The sequence below is a fragment of the Macaca mulatta genome, chromosome 13, assembly GCF_049350105.2.
Source record: "Macaca mulatta isolate MMU2019108-1 chromosome 13, T2T-MMU8v2.0, whole genome shotgun sequence".
Taxonomy (NCBI): domain Eukaryota; kingdom Metazoa; phylum Chordata; class Mammalia; order Primates; family Cercopithecidae; genus Macaca; species Macaca mulatta.
The window spans coordinates 117,941,013-117,960,908 of NC_133418.1; the positions used below are offsets into that span (position 1 = coordinate 117,941,013).

At 40.7% G+C, this 19,896-nt stretch overlaps 1 protein-coding gene across 2 annotated transcripts in view; it reads right to left on the reverse strand.

The window, feature by feature from the left end:
- The window catches only part of RSAD2 (radical S-adenosyl methionine domain containing 2), a 34,806-nt gene that overhangs the window by 4,583 nt on the left and 10,327 nt on the right, over nucleotides 1-19,896 (reverse strand). For both annotated transcript variants that reach the window (XM_077958546.1, NM_001281312.1), the window contains 4 exon segments: nucleotides 10,242-10,403; nucleotides 6,631-6,860; nucleotides 3,452-3,601; nucleotides 87-119 (listed from right to left, as the gene is read on the reverse strand). In XM_077958546.1, coding sequence (XP_077814672.1) covers nucleotides 87-119; nucleotides 3,452-3,601; nucleotides 6,631-6,860; nucleotides 10,242-10,401 — 573 coding nt within the window. In that variant the 5' untranslated portion in view covers nucleotides 10,402-10,403.

Consider the following 19,896-nt stretch of genomic DNA (forward strand, 5'->3'; position numbering starts at 1 on the left):
ATAATTATGCTTATGGAACTCAACTCTGCCACTGCTGCTAATTAATTAATTAAGTGATAATTTTATAACTCATTGGAAATACTCACATATTCATCCAGAATAAGGTAGGAGTCTTTCATCTGCAAAGGAGAAGTTAATACAAATTTAGTTTCAGGTGCATTTCTCAGTATGTGAGCTCAACTGTCCACCTGGAGTGTTTGCGTTGTTATTATTTTGGATCCAGCATTTCTCATTTCTTGAGTTGCCTTTGGCATGGCCCTCGCAAGACAAGGCTCTGTTTGTGTGCATTCGGTTTCCAACAGATCACAGCAGGCCTGGATTCTCTGCTCTTTGCTGAAAAGGTCAAGCATCAGAACCTTCTTCCTGAAGGCTTCCCTGACAGTGAACTCCAAGGCAATTTCCCCATCCCTTCACACGTTTGGAGAGCCCTTTTCTTCTTTACATGGTATTTCCAATGACTCTGTCCACCATGTATCTGATTTCCCCCTTTTCAATTTATAGAGCAGAACTCTCTTGAATGCTACTTTTGGGAGCTAAAAGGTGGATTTACCTGAGGATTCTAATATTACCCTAACATGACTTGTCAATAGTTATGCCCTCTATACATATAGAGAAGCTGTACCTGTACTGCTGATGGGAAGGTATATTCCTTCTATCCCTATCCTTGTAGATAGGGGTCTGCAAAATTGTTTTCTGTAAAGGGCCAGATGGCAAATATTTTCTGCTTAGCAGGCCACACAGTCTGTCACAACTAATCAACTGTGCTTTGCAGCCCAAAAGCCACCACAGATGATACATAAGAAAAATAGCTTGGCTGAGCTCCTCTGAAACTTAATTTATGGGCCCAGAAAAACAGCTTTTACATAATGTTCACAGGTCATAAATACGATTCTTGTTTTAATGTTTTCCCTTATCAACTCTTAACTTGCATCCTGTACTACAACAGGTGGCAGGCCAGACCCGTCCCTGGGGCCAGCATTTGCCAACTCCTCTGCAGGGGTAGGAGCAGACCTGCTATTGAATGTCTAGTGGGGTACCAGTAGCATTAGCATCATCTGGGAACTAGTTCCAGGTGCAGAGTGGTGGGCCCACCTCAGACCCACTGAGTAAGGGTCTGCCCTTTCACAAGATCCCAGGTGATTTGATGAAGTTTGAAACAAACTGGCTAAAAGGTTCGTGGGCTTTGGGGTCATCAAAATTCAGATTTTGACCCTGATACAAGTCTGGTAAATGAGCACCTGCCACTCGGCCTCTTGGTGTATACAACGGAGATGATAAAACCTGGCTCATGAAGCATTAGTGAAAATGGCGATGAGTCAAAGGGATAACAGTCCCTCTTACAAAGGAGGTACTAACCAGATTTTCTATAATGTCATATTAACTATTTAATTAAGATGGAGTTTTAAAATATCAAATAAAATAGTGCATAGAGGAAAACCTCCTCTACCCGCTATCTCTTCTTTTTGATGGTAATCCTGTCCGCCATTCCGGGATTTTCTTATTCGTGTTCACTTCAACATTACCTTTTAAACTTGAACCATTTACCTAGAGCCTCAGAAGTCTAAAACATAAGGAATGAATGTCTGCTCTTTGAGTTCCTAGCATTACTTAAGCATATGGGGTAGATTTTCCTGTATGTGTATTTTTGGATGGCAGATGGAGAAGCTGTTTTTAAAATAATAAAGCTAATACTTAAGTTACAAAATTTTAAAGTTCAAAAAGTTAAAAAGGTGAATAAAACGACTCATAATTCCACTACTCCAAGATAACCATAGGAATATGTAGACATGCACTTTTTTTTACACATTAGGCTTAAACCTCAAATTAATTTTGCATACTGTTTTTTATCTGTACCTACTATTATATTATCAGAATTTCTCTTTGTCACTTAAAAATTTTTGGAATATGCTTGTTAGTCAGTGTAACATTTCACTCTGTGAACCTACAGATTTACTCATCCTCTTTATGCTGAATGACAGGCTATCTTGAATTTTTTTGGTATTCTTCTTTTATTTTTTATTTTTTTGTGAGACTGAGTCTCGCTCTGTTGCCCAGGTTGGACTGCAGTGGCATGGTCTCTGCTCACTGCAAGCTCCAACTCCTGGGTTCACACCATTCTCCGGCCTCAGCCTCCCGAGTAGCTGGGACTACAGGCACCCGCCACCACGCCTGGCTAAATTTTTGTATTTTTAGTAGAGGCGGGGTTTCACCATGTTAGCAAGGATGGTCTCGATATCCTGACCTCGTGATCTACCCGCCTCGGCCTCTCAACGTGCTGGGATTACAGGCGTGAGCCACCGCGCCCGGCCAGTATTATTCTTAATACTGCAGTAACATATCTTCACATAAATACTTCTCTACATCTGTGAATATTTCATGTTTTAAGGTAGAATTTCTAAATTCAAATATGTGGCTATTTTAAAGGTTATAAAGTTAGCAATTCGTTTTCTAGGAAAGTTGCAATAATTTATACTGTTGCTAACAACATGAACTTGCCTCTTACTGTAACTTTATGCTTCATATTTTATTTTGTATTTCTTTGAATATAGACAATATCAAATGCCCTTAAAATATTTATTCACCATTTGTTTTTCTTCTGTAAACTATTTATGTCCATTGCATGTTTTGCTTTTTTGGTGTTAATAGATTACTGATTTAAATAACTTTTTATATATAATACTTTATACTATTCAGTATAACATGTTAACATATTTCACTTTTAATTTTATGACATGTGTGACATATATTTTTAATTTTATGGATTCAATTATACTATCAATTTTTTTTAAAGTTTGTATCTTTCATTAATAACGAGGTTCCTTATTAATGGATTTTTTTTCTGTAGCTTCTGAGAACACATCTTTAGATCCCCTGCTTCTAGTAATACCTGAGAGTTCCACAGTGTAGACATGCTTTGGCCAACCTTGTTTTATCTGTGTATGAAATTTGTGCTAATAGGATAGATCCAATTGTCATTCCATTAGAAAACTAAACAGGAAACATTTCTTCTATATTCTATGCAACATAACAAAATTATACATAGAGATTATTCAGCTAAATAAAGTGATAATGTTGATATCAATAGAGTGGTATTCGTTAGTTCTTTCTATGTCTAGGGGCTATGTCATACATGTATGACACATAGGGACCTTATACATATATGAATCATATGTAAAGAATATCTACATGAATCTATGTACAATTGTATCGTCTGCAAAGTACCACTGTATCCATCATGGATAGAGAAGCTGAAGCTCTCTAAAGACCCTGCAGCTGGGAGGTGGCAGAGCGAATGGCAGCCCTCAGCCCGATCTGCCCTGACATGGCACTCCTGCCATTTCTCACCACGAACCCTTTAAAATAACGATGTGTGGGACCCTTGGCTGAGAGACTTCCCTTTTGGGAGTCAGTCTGAATGTATGATGATAAAACAACTTTTGCTTTATACAACCTTCTGGTTAGATTCAGGCACCAAACAGGACACTTCTTTGTGGCGCTCCAAGAATCTTTCAAATTCTTCATCACCAATAACAAATCTTTCTGCTTCCCTTAGAGCATCTTCTCCACAATTCTCACCCTCAATTAAGAGGCACTGGAACACCTGAAAGGCAATGGTAGCATTTGCTTTGCAGAGAGCTTCCATTATGTTTTCCCCCAAACCTCACTCCCCTTTTACAAGCTTTATTTCTTCTGAGTAAAGAAGACTCTATGAGCTGAGGAACATTCTAGAGAAATATTACTTTGTGGAAATGAAAGCTAGCCCTGAAATTTAGGAATATGCTGTTAGAAGCACAAACATCCTTAAAATATAAACTTTCAAAAACTTGTCTAGATTATGTTTGATTGAGTCTTATAATATTTTCTGACAACAAAATAATGGGTATTTATTGAAAAAATATAAACTATAAAAGAGCATAAAAAATAAATCACGTGTAATCCCATAACCAAGAAAAACACATTTTAAAAACATTGTTTTCTCTGCTGATTTTTTATAAAAGCCTCTAGTGTATGTCTGTTTTTTCACTTAAAACCTAAGAACAGTTTTTCAAAATCATTAATATTCTCTTTTGACAGTCTTTTAAGTGAACAAATGTGTATGTATGATTGTGTAAAGTGTATTATTCTATACATACTACCATCGTTTGAAAATAAAATTCAGTCCTACAAAAGGCAAGAAGTGAAGAGACTTGCCCAAGGTGACAAAGGGTGACAGCTAACCCAAGACAGAGCCAGGACAAGCCCAGATCTAAAGGGTTTCCATGGAAAGGATTATTCTACACAGAATTTCACTAATATCATCATCTGAACCATTCAGATGCCACTGTAGTCAGATGAGAAGGAATTGTCAACACTTCAATGTTGCCTTTTTTGCTCACTCTTTATTTTCCCTTTCTTTTTTGCTCCTCGGTCTTTTGATATTTGCCTCCACTGTCCCCTTTGCTTTTTGCTTTCATGGTTTCTTCCTTAAAAGACTGTGAGCATCTTGGGAGGGATCATCACCCATCCCCATGCCCCATTCAGGCTCAGGGTATGGAGAGGCCTGGCAGGGAGGGAGTGCCCTTCCATGTAGGTTTGAATCATGAGCAGACTTGACTATCAAAGAAGACATACATCACAGGCATTTTTTCCCAGGGACTTTGACTCCAGAATCAGCCAGCTAGAATGGAAGGGCCTCTGTAGGAGAAAACCAAGCTGTAGGAGCTGAAAGGGGAACAATATTGAGGGCGTGGGATTGGGCATGGAAGAGTAGAAGGAGCTCCCTCCTGCCATGCTGCTGGAGCAAGCCTACAGGTCACAACAAAGCCTCCCAATGAGTAATCGTATGCTCAGTGCTGTTGTCCCGGGGACACGGCTGGTGACACCTTCCAGCCCACAGCCTCATGGTGGAGGAGGCAGCCTCAGGAAACCAGGTTCTGAGTGCAATGTACGATTGGACTAAGAACAGGCACCTGATCCAGGAGCATCAATTTACATCAACTGGAAGCCTGCATATATCAACAATCTGGTTTTCCAAACAGGCAGAAGCTAGCCTTCCACCAAAAGAGTCAGGATCCTGATGGCAAATCTAGAGTGAATCAGATGAATGGAAGCCGGTGTAGGAGTCAAAATATCTGAGAGAAAGGCCATGAGATAGGAGAACACCAAGCTTGGGGAAAAAATACTTACACATCTGAAAAAAGGACGCCAAAAGACAGCAATGAGGAAGACAGTAACAGGAAACATGGGGCAGAGGAGAGAGGTGGGGACAGGAGATGGGCAGGCAGGAAAGTCAACGTCTCTAAGGTAGCTTAGCCCTCCCGCTGGAGCCTCTGCCTTCCTGGTGGATCGTGGTCCTGCTTTTCCTATCAGACCTCTCTCTTTAGCTTTTCTCCAGTTCCTTCTACACCTGGAAATGAGGCTGATATTTCATGTCCTTATACATGTAACCAAAAGTTCAAGTTCAACATACCTATTAAAATTTTTTCAAAGTAGCATCTCCAGCTTCCCCTAACCCATATCCACATATTACAGGACAGCTTCAGGAAAATGATAGACTATCCCTTTCCCTCCTCCCTAACTCTATCTGGAATGCTGACATGGGATTAAAAGAAATAGCCAAGGCAGCTTTGAAGGAAAACCTGTTCCTTGTGCAGGCAAGCCCTCTAGTCTGGATGTGGCTTTCTTCTTCAGGTCTTTGCTACCTATGAAAATTCTTTCCATTTTTCAGAGCATAGCCAAATGCCTCCTCCTATACGAAGCCTTCTGCTTAAGCTCAGCCTCTTTTGCCATTTCACGGTATGATAGCACACATAGCTTTCTATTATGTGACTTTTCCCACATCTCTTTTTGTGTGTTTGTGCTAGCACTGCGCTCTGCATCTTACCTTTCATTGCATCTATGCTGGGCTCCAGACACAAGCGCTGGATGGCTATACAAGAGTCCCCAGGACTGCTTGTTAGAAATATATGTTTGTGTAAGCCCTCCCTGCTATGCTTGCCTTCACCACAGGCCTTGTTTCAGGACAGCAGGTATGAGGCCCAAGAAACTGCTTTTAAACAGCCTCCTGAGTTGACTCTGACAAGCAGTCAAAGGTAGAAACCTGGGATTTTAGTCATGCATGTCTGCACACGGTGGGAGCTGCATATACGGAGTTGGCTTGCATGTGTGTGGACTTCAGGCTTTAAGTAGCTGGTAGTGGTGCCAGCCCTAAAGCATGAATCTGGGAGTAAAGGTCCCATTTTGCTACAACTTGGGGATGACTTTACCCCTAATGTCTTCTAGAAATTCACTGCATCAGAATTTATGAGGAACCTGTATCTGTCCATTCATAAGCCAAGAGTTTTAAAAAGAAATGTAGGCTTTCTATGAACATATTATTCCAAACATTTCCAAGCACTGAGCATATTTTTTTATGTTTATCCTCACAATATTTCCAAAGGAAATCATTTCAAGTCTTCAGAAACGGGAAGTAAGGCAAAGAAAAGTACAGTTTTAAGTCTAACAGAGCTGAAAGACCAAGAATCTGACTTCTGGACTGGCTTGCGAGGTTCAGAGTTCTCTTGTGTCGGTATTATTTTCAGTTTCATTGAAAATAGTCATTCCTGAATGTTTTCTTGAAGGAAATCAGCAAAAGCGACCTTGTGTACTTACTTTCCAGCGGACGGGGTTTAGTGCTTTGATCTGTTCCGTCATGTCCTCTTCCACGTTGAAACGATTAATGACAGAATTTATCTTGAAAGCGACTCTATAATCCCTACACCACGTCCTCAGCTTTTGAAGGTTTTCCACATGGTTCTTCTTTCCTTGGCCACGGCCAATAAGGACATTGACTTCCTCATCAAAGCTGTCACAGGAGACAGCGAGAATGTCCAAATATTCACCTGAGGGAAAATGATCATTTTTAAACTTTTCTATCCAAGCACCAAGCCCCTCAGGCTATTATATCTCTTGTGATAAAATATATGTTGTTTTAATTTTTAAAAAGACACTTTTCCTTATACCCACGAAACTCACTGAGATATGAATTATACTTTCTTCTTATGTCAAATAAACTTGAAAAACTAAATATATATGTAAAATAAGGATGCAAATACTTAGTTATTTGAAAACTCTGCACATGTATATGTGTGAGCACTTACTGACATATTTAAATATATCAGGTTTTTCATTTATTCCTGCATACAAAGTATGTAATTTCTGAGGCAGGTAGATATATTTGGATGCCTATAGACTTATTTATGAACAGTTACAAATTTACTTCTTTTTCTTTCCATCACACAGATAAAATTGCTCTACTGAAGATCCCTAGTATTTTTGCTAAGTTCATCAGCTTCTTCCGGACATCTCCTTAATAGTTGATTCATCATCTAAATATTTAGAAACACTCTATGTGATGTCAATGACAACTGTGTTAGATGCCAAGAAAACCAAGAGAAAGGGAAGCCTGGTGTGGGAATAAAGTGTAAACAGACCCTCCTTGCAACATGGTATGTGAAGAGCTGTGATAGCATGTCATTTCGGGAGTACAGGAAGTGTTCACAATTACCTTCGCTTTGGTTTCCGTCACACTAGTTTCTGCTCCACCTCTCTTATTACCCCTCCAGTTTCCTCTGCTCCTTCATGCCATCCACTTATCTCTTAAGTACAGGCATTCTCGATGGCTGAGTCACTCCTTGCAGTTGATTAAGTCAGAGTTTTCCTAGTTTTGTGACTTTTTAAGAGTTGACTGCTTTTCTTAAAATTACTTTCAAATTATAGAAGCTGGAAATTCCAAAAACTCTTTAAGCAGCTATCCTCTAATATTACAAAAGGAGTCATTTTGACTCCTATTTTGGGCTAATTTTATTTTATCCATATGTAACATATGCCCTCAAAACATCTAGCATAAACCGGAGCCAGAATAAGGCAACTGTCCATGATTTAAAACAACTCGAAACATTCTAAACATTGATCTCAAATAAATTCCTAATGGCATATCACATTGTGAAAAGGCAAGTCACTGAGCACCTGATCTCCAAACAGACCAGAAATTAAGTTCAAAACCAAAAATGCAGAGACTTATCAGTTATGCAAAAGTCAAGACAAGTCATCTGAGGATCTGTAAGTCAATTGCTATCTTCTGCCCCCCTTCCAAGTTTTGCTGTATGTCCATGATAACTATCCTCCTGTTCTCAGCTTTTCCTTGCCAAAGCTCTCGGGAAGAAAGATTTAATGGAGCAGATCTGTTTGCTCAGTCCCTATATCTTTCCAGAACCCGGAACCATGGTGGAATCTGGGCCAACCCCTGCATATATGGCGACTACAATATTCTACGTATCATTGGTGAAGTGTATAAACCTGGGGCAATGGAGCATGTTAAATCAACTTGTCAAGACTTCTCAGGATTGTTTAGCCAGATCCACGACTTCCTTGGTTGCATTGTTGGGGTCCTGAGTTTCAGTTCCAATAGCTGGTTACATAGAAGCATGTGCGTAAATGACCAGCCCTGTATAAAGCCTCAGACTCTAAGACTCAAATGGACCTTCCTATGCAAACACATTCCAACTATGTCCCTGTAGTTCACTGCTAGAGAGAAAGTACAACCTGAGGCCTGGGATGGAGAAGGACTCAGGGCCTGTGTCTGGACTCGCTGGACTCTGGTGATATATATATGTCATTACCCTGCTGTTTCTGTTCTGTATCCTTTACTCTAATAAACCCTAGCCATGAGTATAGCTGGCTATTGAGTGTTGGAAGTCCTTCTAGCAAATTACCAAACTTGGCGAGGCAGTGGGGTTCTAAAACAGCTCTCTTCATCCACTCAAGCACATGACCCATCCCTGACCCATTGAGCCAGAGGTGGAAAATTAGCAGCTTATGGGCCAGATAGGCATCTGTATACATTTGTTCCTCACAATGCCTAAAAGTATTTCAAATTATTTACAAATGTTTATAATTGTATATTTTTGATCTATGTTTAATAATTTGAGGATCATCCAAATTATCTTGCTGTACAAAAATCAATGAAACCTCCTAGCTGGCTCTCCGCCCATGCACTATAGGAATAGGGCACAGTGCTTCCCGTCCTCCAGTCTTTGTGGTTTCCTATTGTCTCCAAGCTGCTGACAGTGACTTTTCTTATATGCTTCTAAATTCACTAATTTATACCACTTTCTCCCACAAGCCTGAGAGATTTGACCTGGACGTGCGGCACTGTCGCTGATCTGTACACCACAAAGACACCCTGGATGACTGATCTTAGAGGAAGGGCATTGGCTGGGTACCCACCCAGAAAATCCCGCCAGGTACTCTCCATCACACTGCTTCCTCAGTTTCTTTTTTCTCTCTCTGAGTATGGTTCCCAAAGTTCACTTTTCAACTCAGACCGCATGTGTGACAAAGTGCCTCCCTTCACTACCGTTTCGGTTTTACACACTGCCTTGTAGGCCTTTCCTGATTCACCTGCACCTGACACCTTGACTCTTCTCTACCTTCTTAACCCTTATCAGATGGACCCTCCAACCCACATCCACAGCGTCCCTCCCCCACAGTCCATGTCCGCACCATCACAGATGGTGTACCAGAGATGTCTCAGCAACATCCTCAACAGATTATAAATGCAGCTTCTCTTGGAAAGACTTCAAGTCTCGAACAGCTCATATAAACAAGAACAGAGAATTTTACTATAACAGGTTACACCTGTTTCCCAACATGACAGTCCATATAAGAAGAGCTAATGTTTTCCAAGCCCTTGCTAAGTTTCAAGCACTGCTCTATGGACATGACATCTGCTGAAAACTGCGAGGAATCTCAGCAGACTTAGAATTCAGCGGTTCTTAATTCTGGCTACACGGTAGAATCCCTTGGAGCTCCCCATATTGGCCAATCCACACACCACGAGGTTCTGATACAATTAGTCTATGGATCCAGTCCAGTCCCAACAGAGATATTTTATTACAAAGCTGTCAAATGTGTTAATTTTCCTACCTAGTGTCTAAACTAAGGCCATAGATCTTGTATTTGCTAAATTGCAATGTACAAGATAGTCATCTCAGTAATAAGGTCTATTATCTAACTTGCCAAACTTGTTTACTGAGAGCCCTAAGGAAGTAAAACTGCCATAATGCCGTGCACAGCTTGAAAAGCGATTAGAGTTAGCAAGATTAGCTTTTCCTCCCTTCCAGTTCTCCTCAGCAGGTCTGGCTGAAGGCCCAGGATGGAAGGAAATACAAGAACCAACAATAACAATAGCAGTAAGGAGAGTGCCATCCCATGAAGCACACCATAATTCTGGAACCACCTCTCCCGGATCAGGCTTCCATTGCTCACGATGCTCACGCTGGGCAGCTGCAGCTCTGTTTTGCAGAACTTCACCAACTTGCCCAGGTATTCTCCCCGGTCGTGAAGAAATGGCTCTCCACCTGAAAAGTTGATCTTCTCCATACCTGTGCAAGGTGATACATGAATTTTACCACTTCACAAATATACATTATTATTTTAATAGCAAAAGTAATATTTTCTCAATGTAAAAAAAAGAAATAAAATTTTCTCATTATCTTCCCCTCCCCTAACCCTAGTTCTCAACACCAATCCCACCCAATGGGAATAGCGTATGTTTAATTCGGGGTCTAAACAGGGATGCAGGGAATTGGTTACACAGATGAACAGAATTGCTCAGACACCAAAGGGTACAATGAGGCAGCACCAGGATTTGCAAAGCAGAAAGCCATATCCCTGCCATGTGGCGTGACTGTCCACAGGCCAGCTGCCAGCCTGGGAATAACACTCCTCCTCATTCTGCGTTTCCCATCCCCACTCCTTGTCCTGGATTCCGTGTCGCCCTCTCTCTTGGGCTACTCCCTTATTTTAGAAAATCCCTTTACAGGCTTCCTGAAAAAAATGTAAAAGCAGGAATCTGGAACTTATATTACTGGAATATTGGAGTTTCTAAATTTAACTACTATTTTCTTATCATCTTCCTTTCTATATCTATCCTGATTTTTTGGTCTCATTTTGGCAAGACTTTGCCTTTTCGTCTTTCTATTAGGATTTTAATTTTAGAAACCCCATTTTTAGTTCCCCAGACACTTCCATATTCTGACTATTCCTTTCCAGGCATTCTATTCTTGTTTCATATATGCAATTCTTTCTCTTATCTCTCTGCAATTACTAGTTATAGTTTTTTTTGGAAGTTTTCTTCTTCCTACATCCTCTCTGGGTATTTGTTTTGGTGTCTGCCTTTTCTTTTGATGTTTTTATTTGTTCATTTAAATTTCAGTGTGGCACAAAATAAGTGAATGGAATTTATGTGATGAAGGGAGGGGCTGGTCCAAAGGAGGGTTTCACTAGAGAGAGACAGAGAGGTAAACCGGTTTATTCACAGAAAAACCTCCAACTGCTAATATCCTTGGTCTTTACTTTGGGGTCATTTTGTTTTCTCAGAGAAGAACATCTGTCTCTTGCATGTGTTACACACCCACCTGCCTGCATTCTAGGAGGATGGAGTCTATGCGTTACACATCCACCTGCCTGCATTCTAGGAGGATGGGGTCTACGTTTACACATCTGCCTGCCTGTGTTCTAGGAGGATGGGCTTGTGCATTATACAGCCACCTGCCTGCATTCTAGGAGGATGGATCTATGCGTTACACACCTGCCTGCCTGCATTCTAGGAAGATGGGCCTTTGTGCCATACACCTGCCAGTCTGCGTTCTAGAAGGACAGGCCGATGCGTCATACACCTGCCTGCCTGCATTCTAGGAGAGTGAGCCTGTGCAAACCTCTTTTTGGTCTCTCTTAATCTGTATCTGGTCTCACCATACATCACCCAAGGTAATATGGTTAAAGCTTTCAACCCTTAAATAACCCATGGGGAAGGAATTATTATCTGGTTTTTAGTGCAAGAATTGAAGCCAAGAAAGGTTAAACAACTTGCTGAAGATCATAAGACAAGAGAAAAGTAGAGCTAAGGTACATGCCTAGATCCAAAGCCTGGAGTCTTTATAAGTAGAGAAGCCTCCAGGCTGGTGTGCCTGGAACAGTTTTGGTTTATAGTAAACAAAACAGTATCTGTGAGTTTTAGTGCCCCCTTTCACGCTCAGACGTCTCTATGATTGGACAGTGAGACATTATACCACCTATTTATGATCCATCATGCTGGGAGGCAGCTTGAGTGACGCTCATTATAACCCGAAAACCAAATAAAACATAATTACCTAAGTAGTGTGGTGACGTAGTGGCAGATAAACTGTAGAAAGTAAGACAGGGGCCTGGCCAGTGGCACAGAACTGCTAACAATTTTGAGGACTATATTTAGAAGGGATGGAAGAATAAGGAAATGGAAGGAATAGAATTTAGAGGCATAGTTAAGATCTTAGACAAGGAGTAATTGATTTACAATAGTGTTAACATGCACGAGTGATCATATTACAGCCCAGATCTGATGCTCATTATTTTTAATTCTATTCAGTCTTTCTGAATAGAATTTCAAAACAGTTTAAAAGCCAGAAAAGTAAATAGTATATTTTAGAAGCATCTTTAGCCAGAATAGTAAATTTTAATTTTAAATACAATATATAAAATATATATTAAAATTTAAATTTCAATGTAAATGTAAACCTTTAATTACCACTGACAGAGCAGGAACATCATCATCTCAGACAAACACCACCACTTCAAGTTCCAGCTCCCTTTCTAGCCTTATGCATTTTAAGGAAGTCACTTCTCTTCTAACTACAAGCAGCCAGAAAGAGCAGACAGTAAAACACAGATAAGACAGCTCGGGCACAGAGGGAGGTTGAGGGAAGTCTCTTAGGTAACTGCCAAACTTCATTCTCATACAATGGGCCCCAGTAAAACAGTGGGCCTTAATAAGCACATTCGTTTCTCTTCAGTGCTCTAAGATAGGGAAGCTAAAAGCAGATTCAAGGTGGGTATGCCTGCAGCTGCAGGAAGATGTATGGTAACAGACACACAACTCTCCTTCCCAGATAAACACAACAAAGAGAAACAGAAGCAGTCCAAGCCTCTAATAAACTTTCCCACCCTAAATCCTTAAAACTCTTGGTCTGTAAGAGAATGGGCTCTGACCTAACTCAGCCACAAGCCCCTATCAGGTTTGTTTTCTCTAAAATAAACCTGTCCTTGACTGTGGAGCCACCTTTTGTGATTCTTTCCTCTTTCTTTAATTCCTACATCCAAAAAAATAGGTTTCCTCCATTACGTAGAAATCTCTCTTACAGGAAAATACAACCTACATTATCCTGTAAGCATTTTAATTAACTTTGGTTTTATTTACTTAAAACAAGAGGATATAATATAAAAGTATTAATTATAACTATTAATAATTTATCTTTGGGGGGGCGGAGCAAGATGGCCGAATAGGAACAGCTCCAGTCTCCAACTCCCAGCGCGAGCGACACAGAAGACCGGTGATTTCTGCATTTTCAACTGAGGTACTGGGTTCATCTCACTGGGGAGTGCCGGATGATCGGTGCTGGTCAGCTGCTGCAGCCCGACCAGCGAGAGCTGAAGCAGGGCGAGGCATCGCCTCACCTGGGAAGCGCAAGGGGGAAGGGAATCCCTTTTCCTAGCCAGGGGAACTGAGACACACAACACCTGGAAAATCGGGTAACTCCCACCCCAATACTGCGCTTTAAGCAAACAGACACACCAGGAGATCATATCCCACACCTGGCCGGGAGGGTCCCACGCCCACGGAGCCTCCCTCATTGCTAGCATAGCAGTCTGTGATCTACCGGCAAGGCAGCAGCGAGGCTGGGGGAGGGGCGCCCGCCATTGCTGAGGCTTAAGTAGGTAAACAAAGCTGCTGGGAAGCTCGAACTGGGTGGAGCTCACAGCAGCTCAAGGAAACCTGCCTGTCTCTGTAGACTCCACCTCTGGGGACAGGGCACAGTAAACAATAACAAACACAGCAGAAGCCTCTGCAGACGCAAACGACTCTGTCTGACAGCTTTGAAGAGAGCAGTGGATCTCCCAACACGGAGGTTGAGATCTGAGAAGGGACAGACTCCCTGCTCAAGTGGGTCCCTGACCTCTGAGTAGCCTAACTGGGAGACATCCCCCACTAGGGGCAGTCTGACACCCCATACCTCACAGGGTGGAGTACACCCCTGAGAGGAAGCTTCCAAAGCAAGAATCAGACAGGTACACTCGCTGTTCAGAAATATTCTATCTTCTGCAGCCTCTGCTGCTGATACCCAGGCAAACAGGGTCTGGAGTGGACCTCAAGCAATCTCCAACAGACCTACAGCTGAGGGTCCTGACTGTTAGAAGGAAAACTATCAAACAGGAAGGACACCTACACCAAAACCCCATCAGTACATCACCATCATCAAAGACCAGAGGCAGATAAAACCACAAAGATGGGGAAAAGGCAGGGCAGAAAAGCTGGAAATTCAAAAAATAAGAGTGCATCTCCCCCGGCAAAGGAGCGCAGCTCATCGCCAGCAATGGATCAAAGCTGGACGGAGAATGACTTTGACGAGATGAGAGAAGAAGGCTTCAGTCCATCAAATTTCTCAGAGCTAAAGGAGGAATTATGTACCCAGCGTAAAGAAACTAAAAATCTTGAAAAAAAAGTGGAAGAATTGATGGCTAGAGTAATTAATGCAGAGAAGGTCATAAACGAAATGAAAGAGATGAAAACCATGACACGAGAAATACGTGACAAATGCACAAGTTTCAGTAACCGACTCGATCAACTGGAAGAAAGAGTATCAGCGATTGAGGATCAAATGAATGAAATGAAGTGAGAAGAGAAACCAAAAGAAAAAAGAAGAAAAAGAAATGAACAAAGCCTGCAAGAAGTATGGGATTATGTAAAAAGACCAAATCTACGTCTGATTGGGGTGCCTGAAAGTGAGGGGGAAAATGGAACCAAGTTGGAAAACACTCTTCAGGATATCATCCAGGAGAACTTCCCCAACCTAGTAGGGCAGGCCAACATTCAAATCCAGGAAATACAGAGAACGCCACAAAGATACTCCTCGAGAAGAGCAACTCCAAGACACATAATTGCCAGATTCACCAAAGTTGAAATGAAGGAAAAAATCTTAAGGGCAGCCAGAGAGAAAGGTCGGGTTACCCACAAAGGGAAGCCCATCAGACTAACAGCAGATCTCTTGGCAGAAACTCTCCAAGCCAGAAGAGAGTGGGGGCCAATATTCAACATTCTTAAAGAAAAGAATTTTAAACCCAGAATTTCATATCCAGCCAAACTAAGTTTCATAAGTGAAGGAGAAATAAAATCCTTTACAGATAAGCAAATGCTTAGAGATTTTGTCACCACTAGGCCTGCCTTACAAGAGACCCTGAAGGAAGCACTCAACATGGAAAGGAACAACCGGTACCAGCCATTGCAAAAACATGCCAAAATGTAAAGACCATCGAGGCTAGGAAGAAACTGCATCAACTAACGAGCAAAATAACCAGTTAATATCATAATGGCAGGATCAAGTTCACACATAACAATCTTAACCTTAAATGTAAATGGACTAAATGCTCCAATTAAAAGACACAGACTGGCAAACTGGATAAAGAGTCAAGACCCATCAGTCTGCTGTATTCAGGAGACCCATCTCACACGCAGAGACATACATAGGCTCAAAATAAAGGGATGGAGGAAGATTTACCAAGCAAATGGAGAACAAAAAAAAGCGGGGGTTGCAATACTAGTCTCTGATAAAACAGACTTTAAACCATCAAAGATCAAAAGAGACAAAGAAGGCCATTACATAATGGTAAAGGGATCAATTCAACAGGAAGAGCTAACTATCCTAAATATATATGCACCCAATACAGGAGCACCCAGATTCATCAAGCAAGTCCTTAGAGACTTACAAAGAGACTTAGACTCCCATACAATAATAATGGGAGACTTCAACACTCCACTGTCAACATTAGACAGATCAACGAGACAGAAAGTTAACAAGGATATCCAGGAATTGAACTCATCTCTGCAGCAAGCAGACCTAATAGACATCTATAGAACTCTCCACCCCAAATCAACAGAATATACATTCTTCTCAGCACCACATCGTACTTACTCCAAAATTGACCACGTAATTGGAAGTAAAGCACTCCTCAGCAAATGTACAAGAACAGAAATTATAACAAACTGTCTCTCAGACCACAGTGCAATCAAACTAGAACTCGGGACTAAGAAACTCAATCAAAACCGCTCAACTACATGGAAACTGAACAACCTGCTCCTGAATGACTACTGGATACATAACGAAATGACGGCAGAAATAAAGATGTTCTTTGAAACCAATGAGAACAAAGATACAACATACCAGAATCTCTGGGACACATTTAAAGCAGTGTGTAGAGGGAAATTTATAGCACTAACTGCCCACAAGAGAAAGCACGAAAGATCTAAAATTGACACTCCAACATCGCAATTAAAAGAACTAGAGAAGCAAGAGCAAACACATTCGAAAGCTAGCAGAAGGCAAGAAATAACTAAGATCAGAGCAGAACTGAAGGAGATAGAGACACAAAAAACCCTCCAAAAAATCAATGAATCCAGGAGTTGGTTTTTTGAAAAGATCAACAAAATTGACAGGCCACTAGCAAGACTAATAAAGAAGAAAAGAGAGAAGAATCAAATCGACACAATTAAAAATGATAAAGGGGATATCACCACCGACCCCACAGAAATACAAACTACCATCAGAGAATACTATAAACACCTCTACGCAAATAAACTGGAAAATCTAGAAGAAATGGATAATTTCCTGGACACTTACACTCTTCCAAGACTAAACCAGGAAGAAGTTGAATCCCTGAATAGACCAATAGCAGGCTCTGAAATTGAGGCAATAATTAATAGCCTACCAACCAAAAAAAGTCCAGGACCAGATGGATTCACAGCTGAATTCTACCAGAGGTACAAGGAGGAGTTGGTACCATTCCTTCTGAAACTATTCCAATCAATAGAAAAAGAGGGAATCCTCCCTAACTCATTTTATGAGGCCAACATCATCCTGATACCAAAGCCTGGCAGAGACACAACTAAAAAAGAGAATTTTAGACCAATATCCCTGATGAACATCGATGCAAAAATCCTCAATAAAATACTGGCAAACCGGATTCAGCAACACATCAAAAAGCTTATCCACCATGATCAAGTGGGCTTCATCCCTGGGATGCAAGGCTGGTTCAACATTCGCAAATCAATAAACATAATCCAGCATATAAACAGAACCAAAGACAAGAACCACATGATTATCTCAATAGATGCAGAAAAGGCTTTTGACAAAATTCAACAGCCCTTCATGCTAAAAACGCTCAATAAATTCGGTATTGATGGAACATACCTCAAAATAATAAGAGCTATTTATGACAAACCCACAGCCAATATCATACTGAATGGGCAAAAACTGGAAAAATTCCCTTTGAAAACTGGCACAAGACAGGGATGCCCTCTCTCACCACTCCTATTCAACATAGTGTTGGAAGTTCTGGCTAGGGCAATTAGGCAAGAGAAAGAAATCAAGGGTATTCAGTTAGGAAAAGAAGAAGTCAAATTGTCCCTCTTTGCAGATGACATGATTGTATATTTAGAAAACCCCATTGTCTCAGCCCAAAATCTCCTTAAGCTGATAAGCAACTTCAGCAAAGTCTCAGGATACAAAATTAATGTGCAAAAATCACAAGCATTCATATACACCAGTAACAGACAAACAGAGAGCCAAATCAGGAATGAACTTCCATTCACAATTGCTTCAAAGAGAATAAAATACCTAGGAATCCAACTTACAAGGGATGTAAAGGACCTCTTCAAGGAGAACTACAAACCACTGCTCAGTGAAATCAAAGAGGACACAAACAAATGGAAGAACATACCATGCTCATGGATAGGAAGAATCAATATCGTGAAAATGGCCATACTGCCCAAGGTTATTTATAGATTCAATGCCATCCCCATCAAGCTACCAATGAGTTTCTTCACAGAATTGGAAAAAACTGCTTTAAAGTTCATATGGAACCAAAAAAGAGCCCGCATCTCCAAGACAATCCTAAGTCAAAAGAACAAAGCTGGAGGCATCACGCTACCTGACTTCAAACTATACTACAAGGCTACAGTAACCAAAACAGCATGGTACTGGTACCAAAACAGAGATATAGACCAATGGAACAGAACAGAGTCCTCAGAAATAATACCACACATCTACAGCCATCTGATCTTTGACAAACCTGAGAGAAACAAGAAATGGGGAAAGGATTCCCTATTTAATAAATGGTGCTGGGAAAATTGGCTAGCCATAAGTAGAAAGCTGAAACTGGATCCTTTCCTTACTCCTTATACGAAAATTAATTCAAGATGGATTAGAGACTTAAATATTAGACCTAATACCATAAAAATCCTAGAGGAAAACCTAGGTAGTACCATTCAGGACATAGGCATGGGCAAAGACTTCATGTCTAAAACACCAAAAGCAACAGCAGCAAAAGCCAAAATTGACAAATGGGATCTAATTAAACTAAAGAGCTTCTGCACAGCAAAAGAAACTACCATCAGAGTGAACAGGCAACCTACAGAATGGGAGAAAATTTTTGCAATCTACTCATCTGACAAAGGGCTAATATCCAGAACCTACAAAGAACTCAAACAAATTTACAAGAAAAAAACAAACAACCCCATCAAAAAGTGGGCAAAGGATATGAACAGACATTTCTCAAAAGAAGACATTCATACAGCCAACAGACACATGAAAAAATGCTCATCATCACTGGCCATCAGAGAAATGCAAATCAAAACCACAATGAGATACCATCTCACACCAGTTAGAATGGCGATCATTAAAAAGTCAGGAAACAACAGGTGCTGGAGAGGATGTGGAGAAATAGGAACGCTTTTACACTGTTGGTGGGATTGTAAACTAGTTCAACCATTATGGAAAACAGTATGGCGATTCCTCAAGGATCTAGAACTAGATGTACCATATGACCCAGCCATCCCATTACTGGGTATATACCCAAAGGATTATAAATTATGCTGCTATAAAGACACATGCACACGTATGTTTATTGCAGCACTATTCACAATAGCAAAGACTTGGAATCAACCCAAATGTCCATCAGTGACAGATTGGATTAAGAAAATGTGGCACATATACACCATGGAATACTATGCAGCCATCAAAAAGGATGAGTTTGTGTCCTTTGTAGGGACATGGATGCAGCTGGAAACCATCATTCTTAGCAAACTATCACAAGAACAGAAAACCAAACACCGCATGTTCTCACTCATAGGTGGGAACTGAACAATGAGATCACTTGGACTCAGGAAGGGGAACATCACACACCGGGGCCTATCATGGGGAGGGGGGAGGGGGGAGGGATTGCATTGGGAGTTATACCTGATGTAAATGACGAGTTGATGGGTGCAGCACACCAACATGGCACAAGTATACATATGTAACAAACCTGCACGTTATGCACATGTACCCTACAACTTAAAGTATAATAATAATAAATAAATTTAAAAAAAAAAAAAAAAAGAAAAATGCTGCAGTGAGCATGGGTGTGCAAATATCTCTGAGGCCCTGCTTTTAATTCTTTTAGGTATATACCCAGAAGTAGAGTTACTGAATCATATGGTAATTCTATTTTTAATTTTTTTGAGGAACTGCAATACAGTTTTCCATAATGGCTGTACCGTTTTTTATTCCCATCAACAGTGCACAGGCTTCTAATTTCTCTACATTCTTACCAACACTTGTTATTTTCTGTATTCTTAAAATATACTGTCCATCCTAAAATATGAAGTGATGTGAAGTGGTATCTTATTGTAGTTTTGATTTGCATTTCCCTAGGTGATTAGAAATGTTGAAAATCTTTTCATATTCTTAATTTCATTTGTATATCTGTTTTGAAGAAATGTCTTTTCAAGTCCATTGCTCATATTTT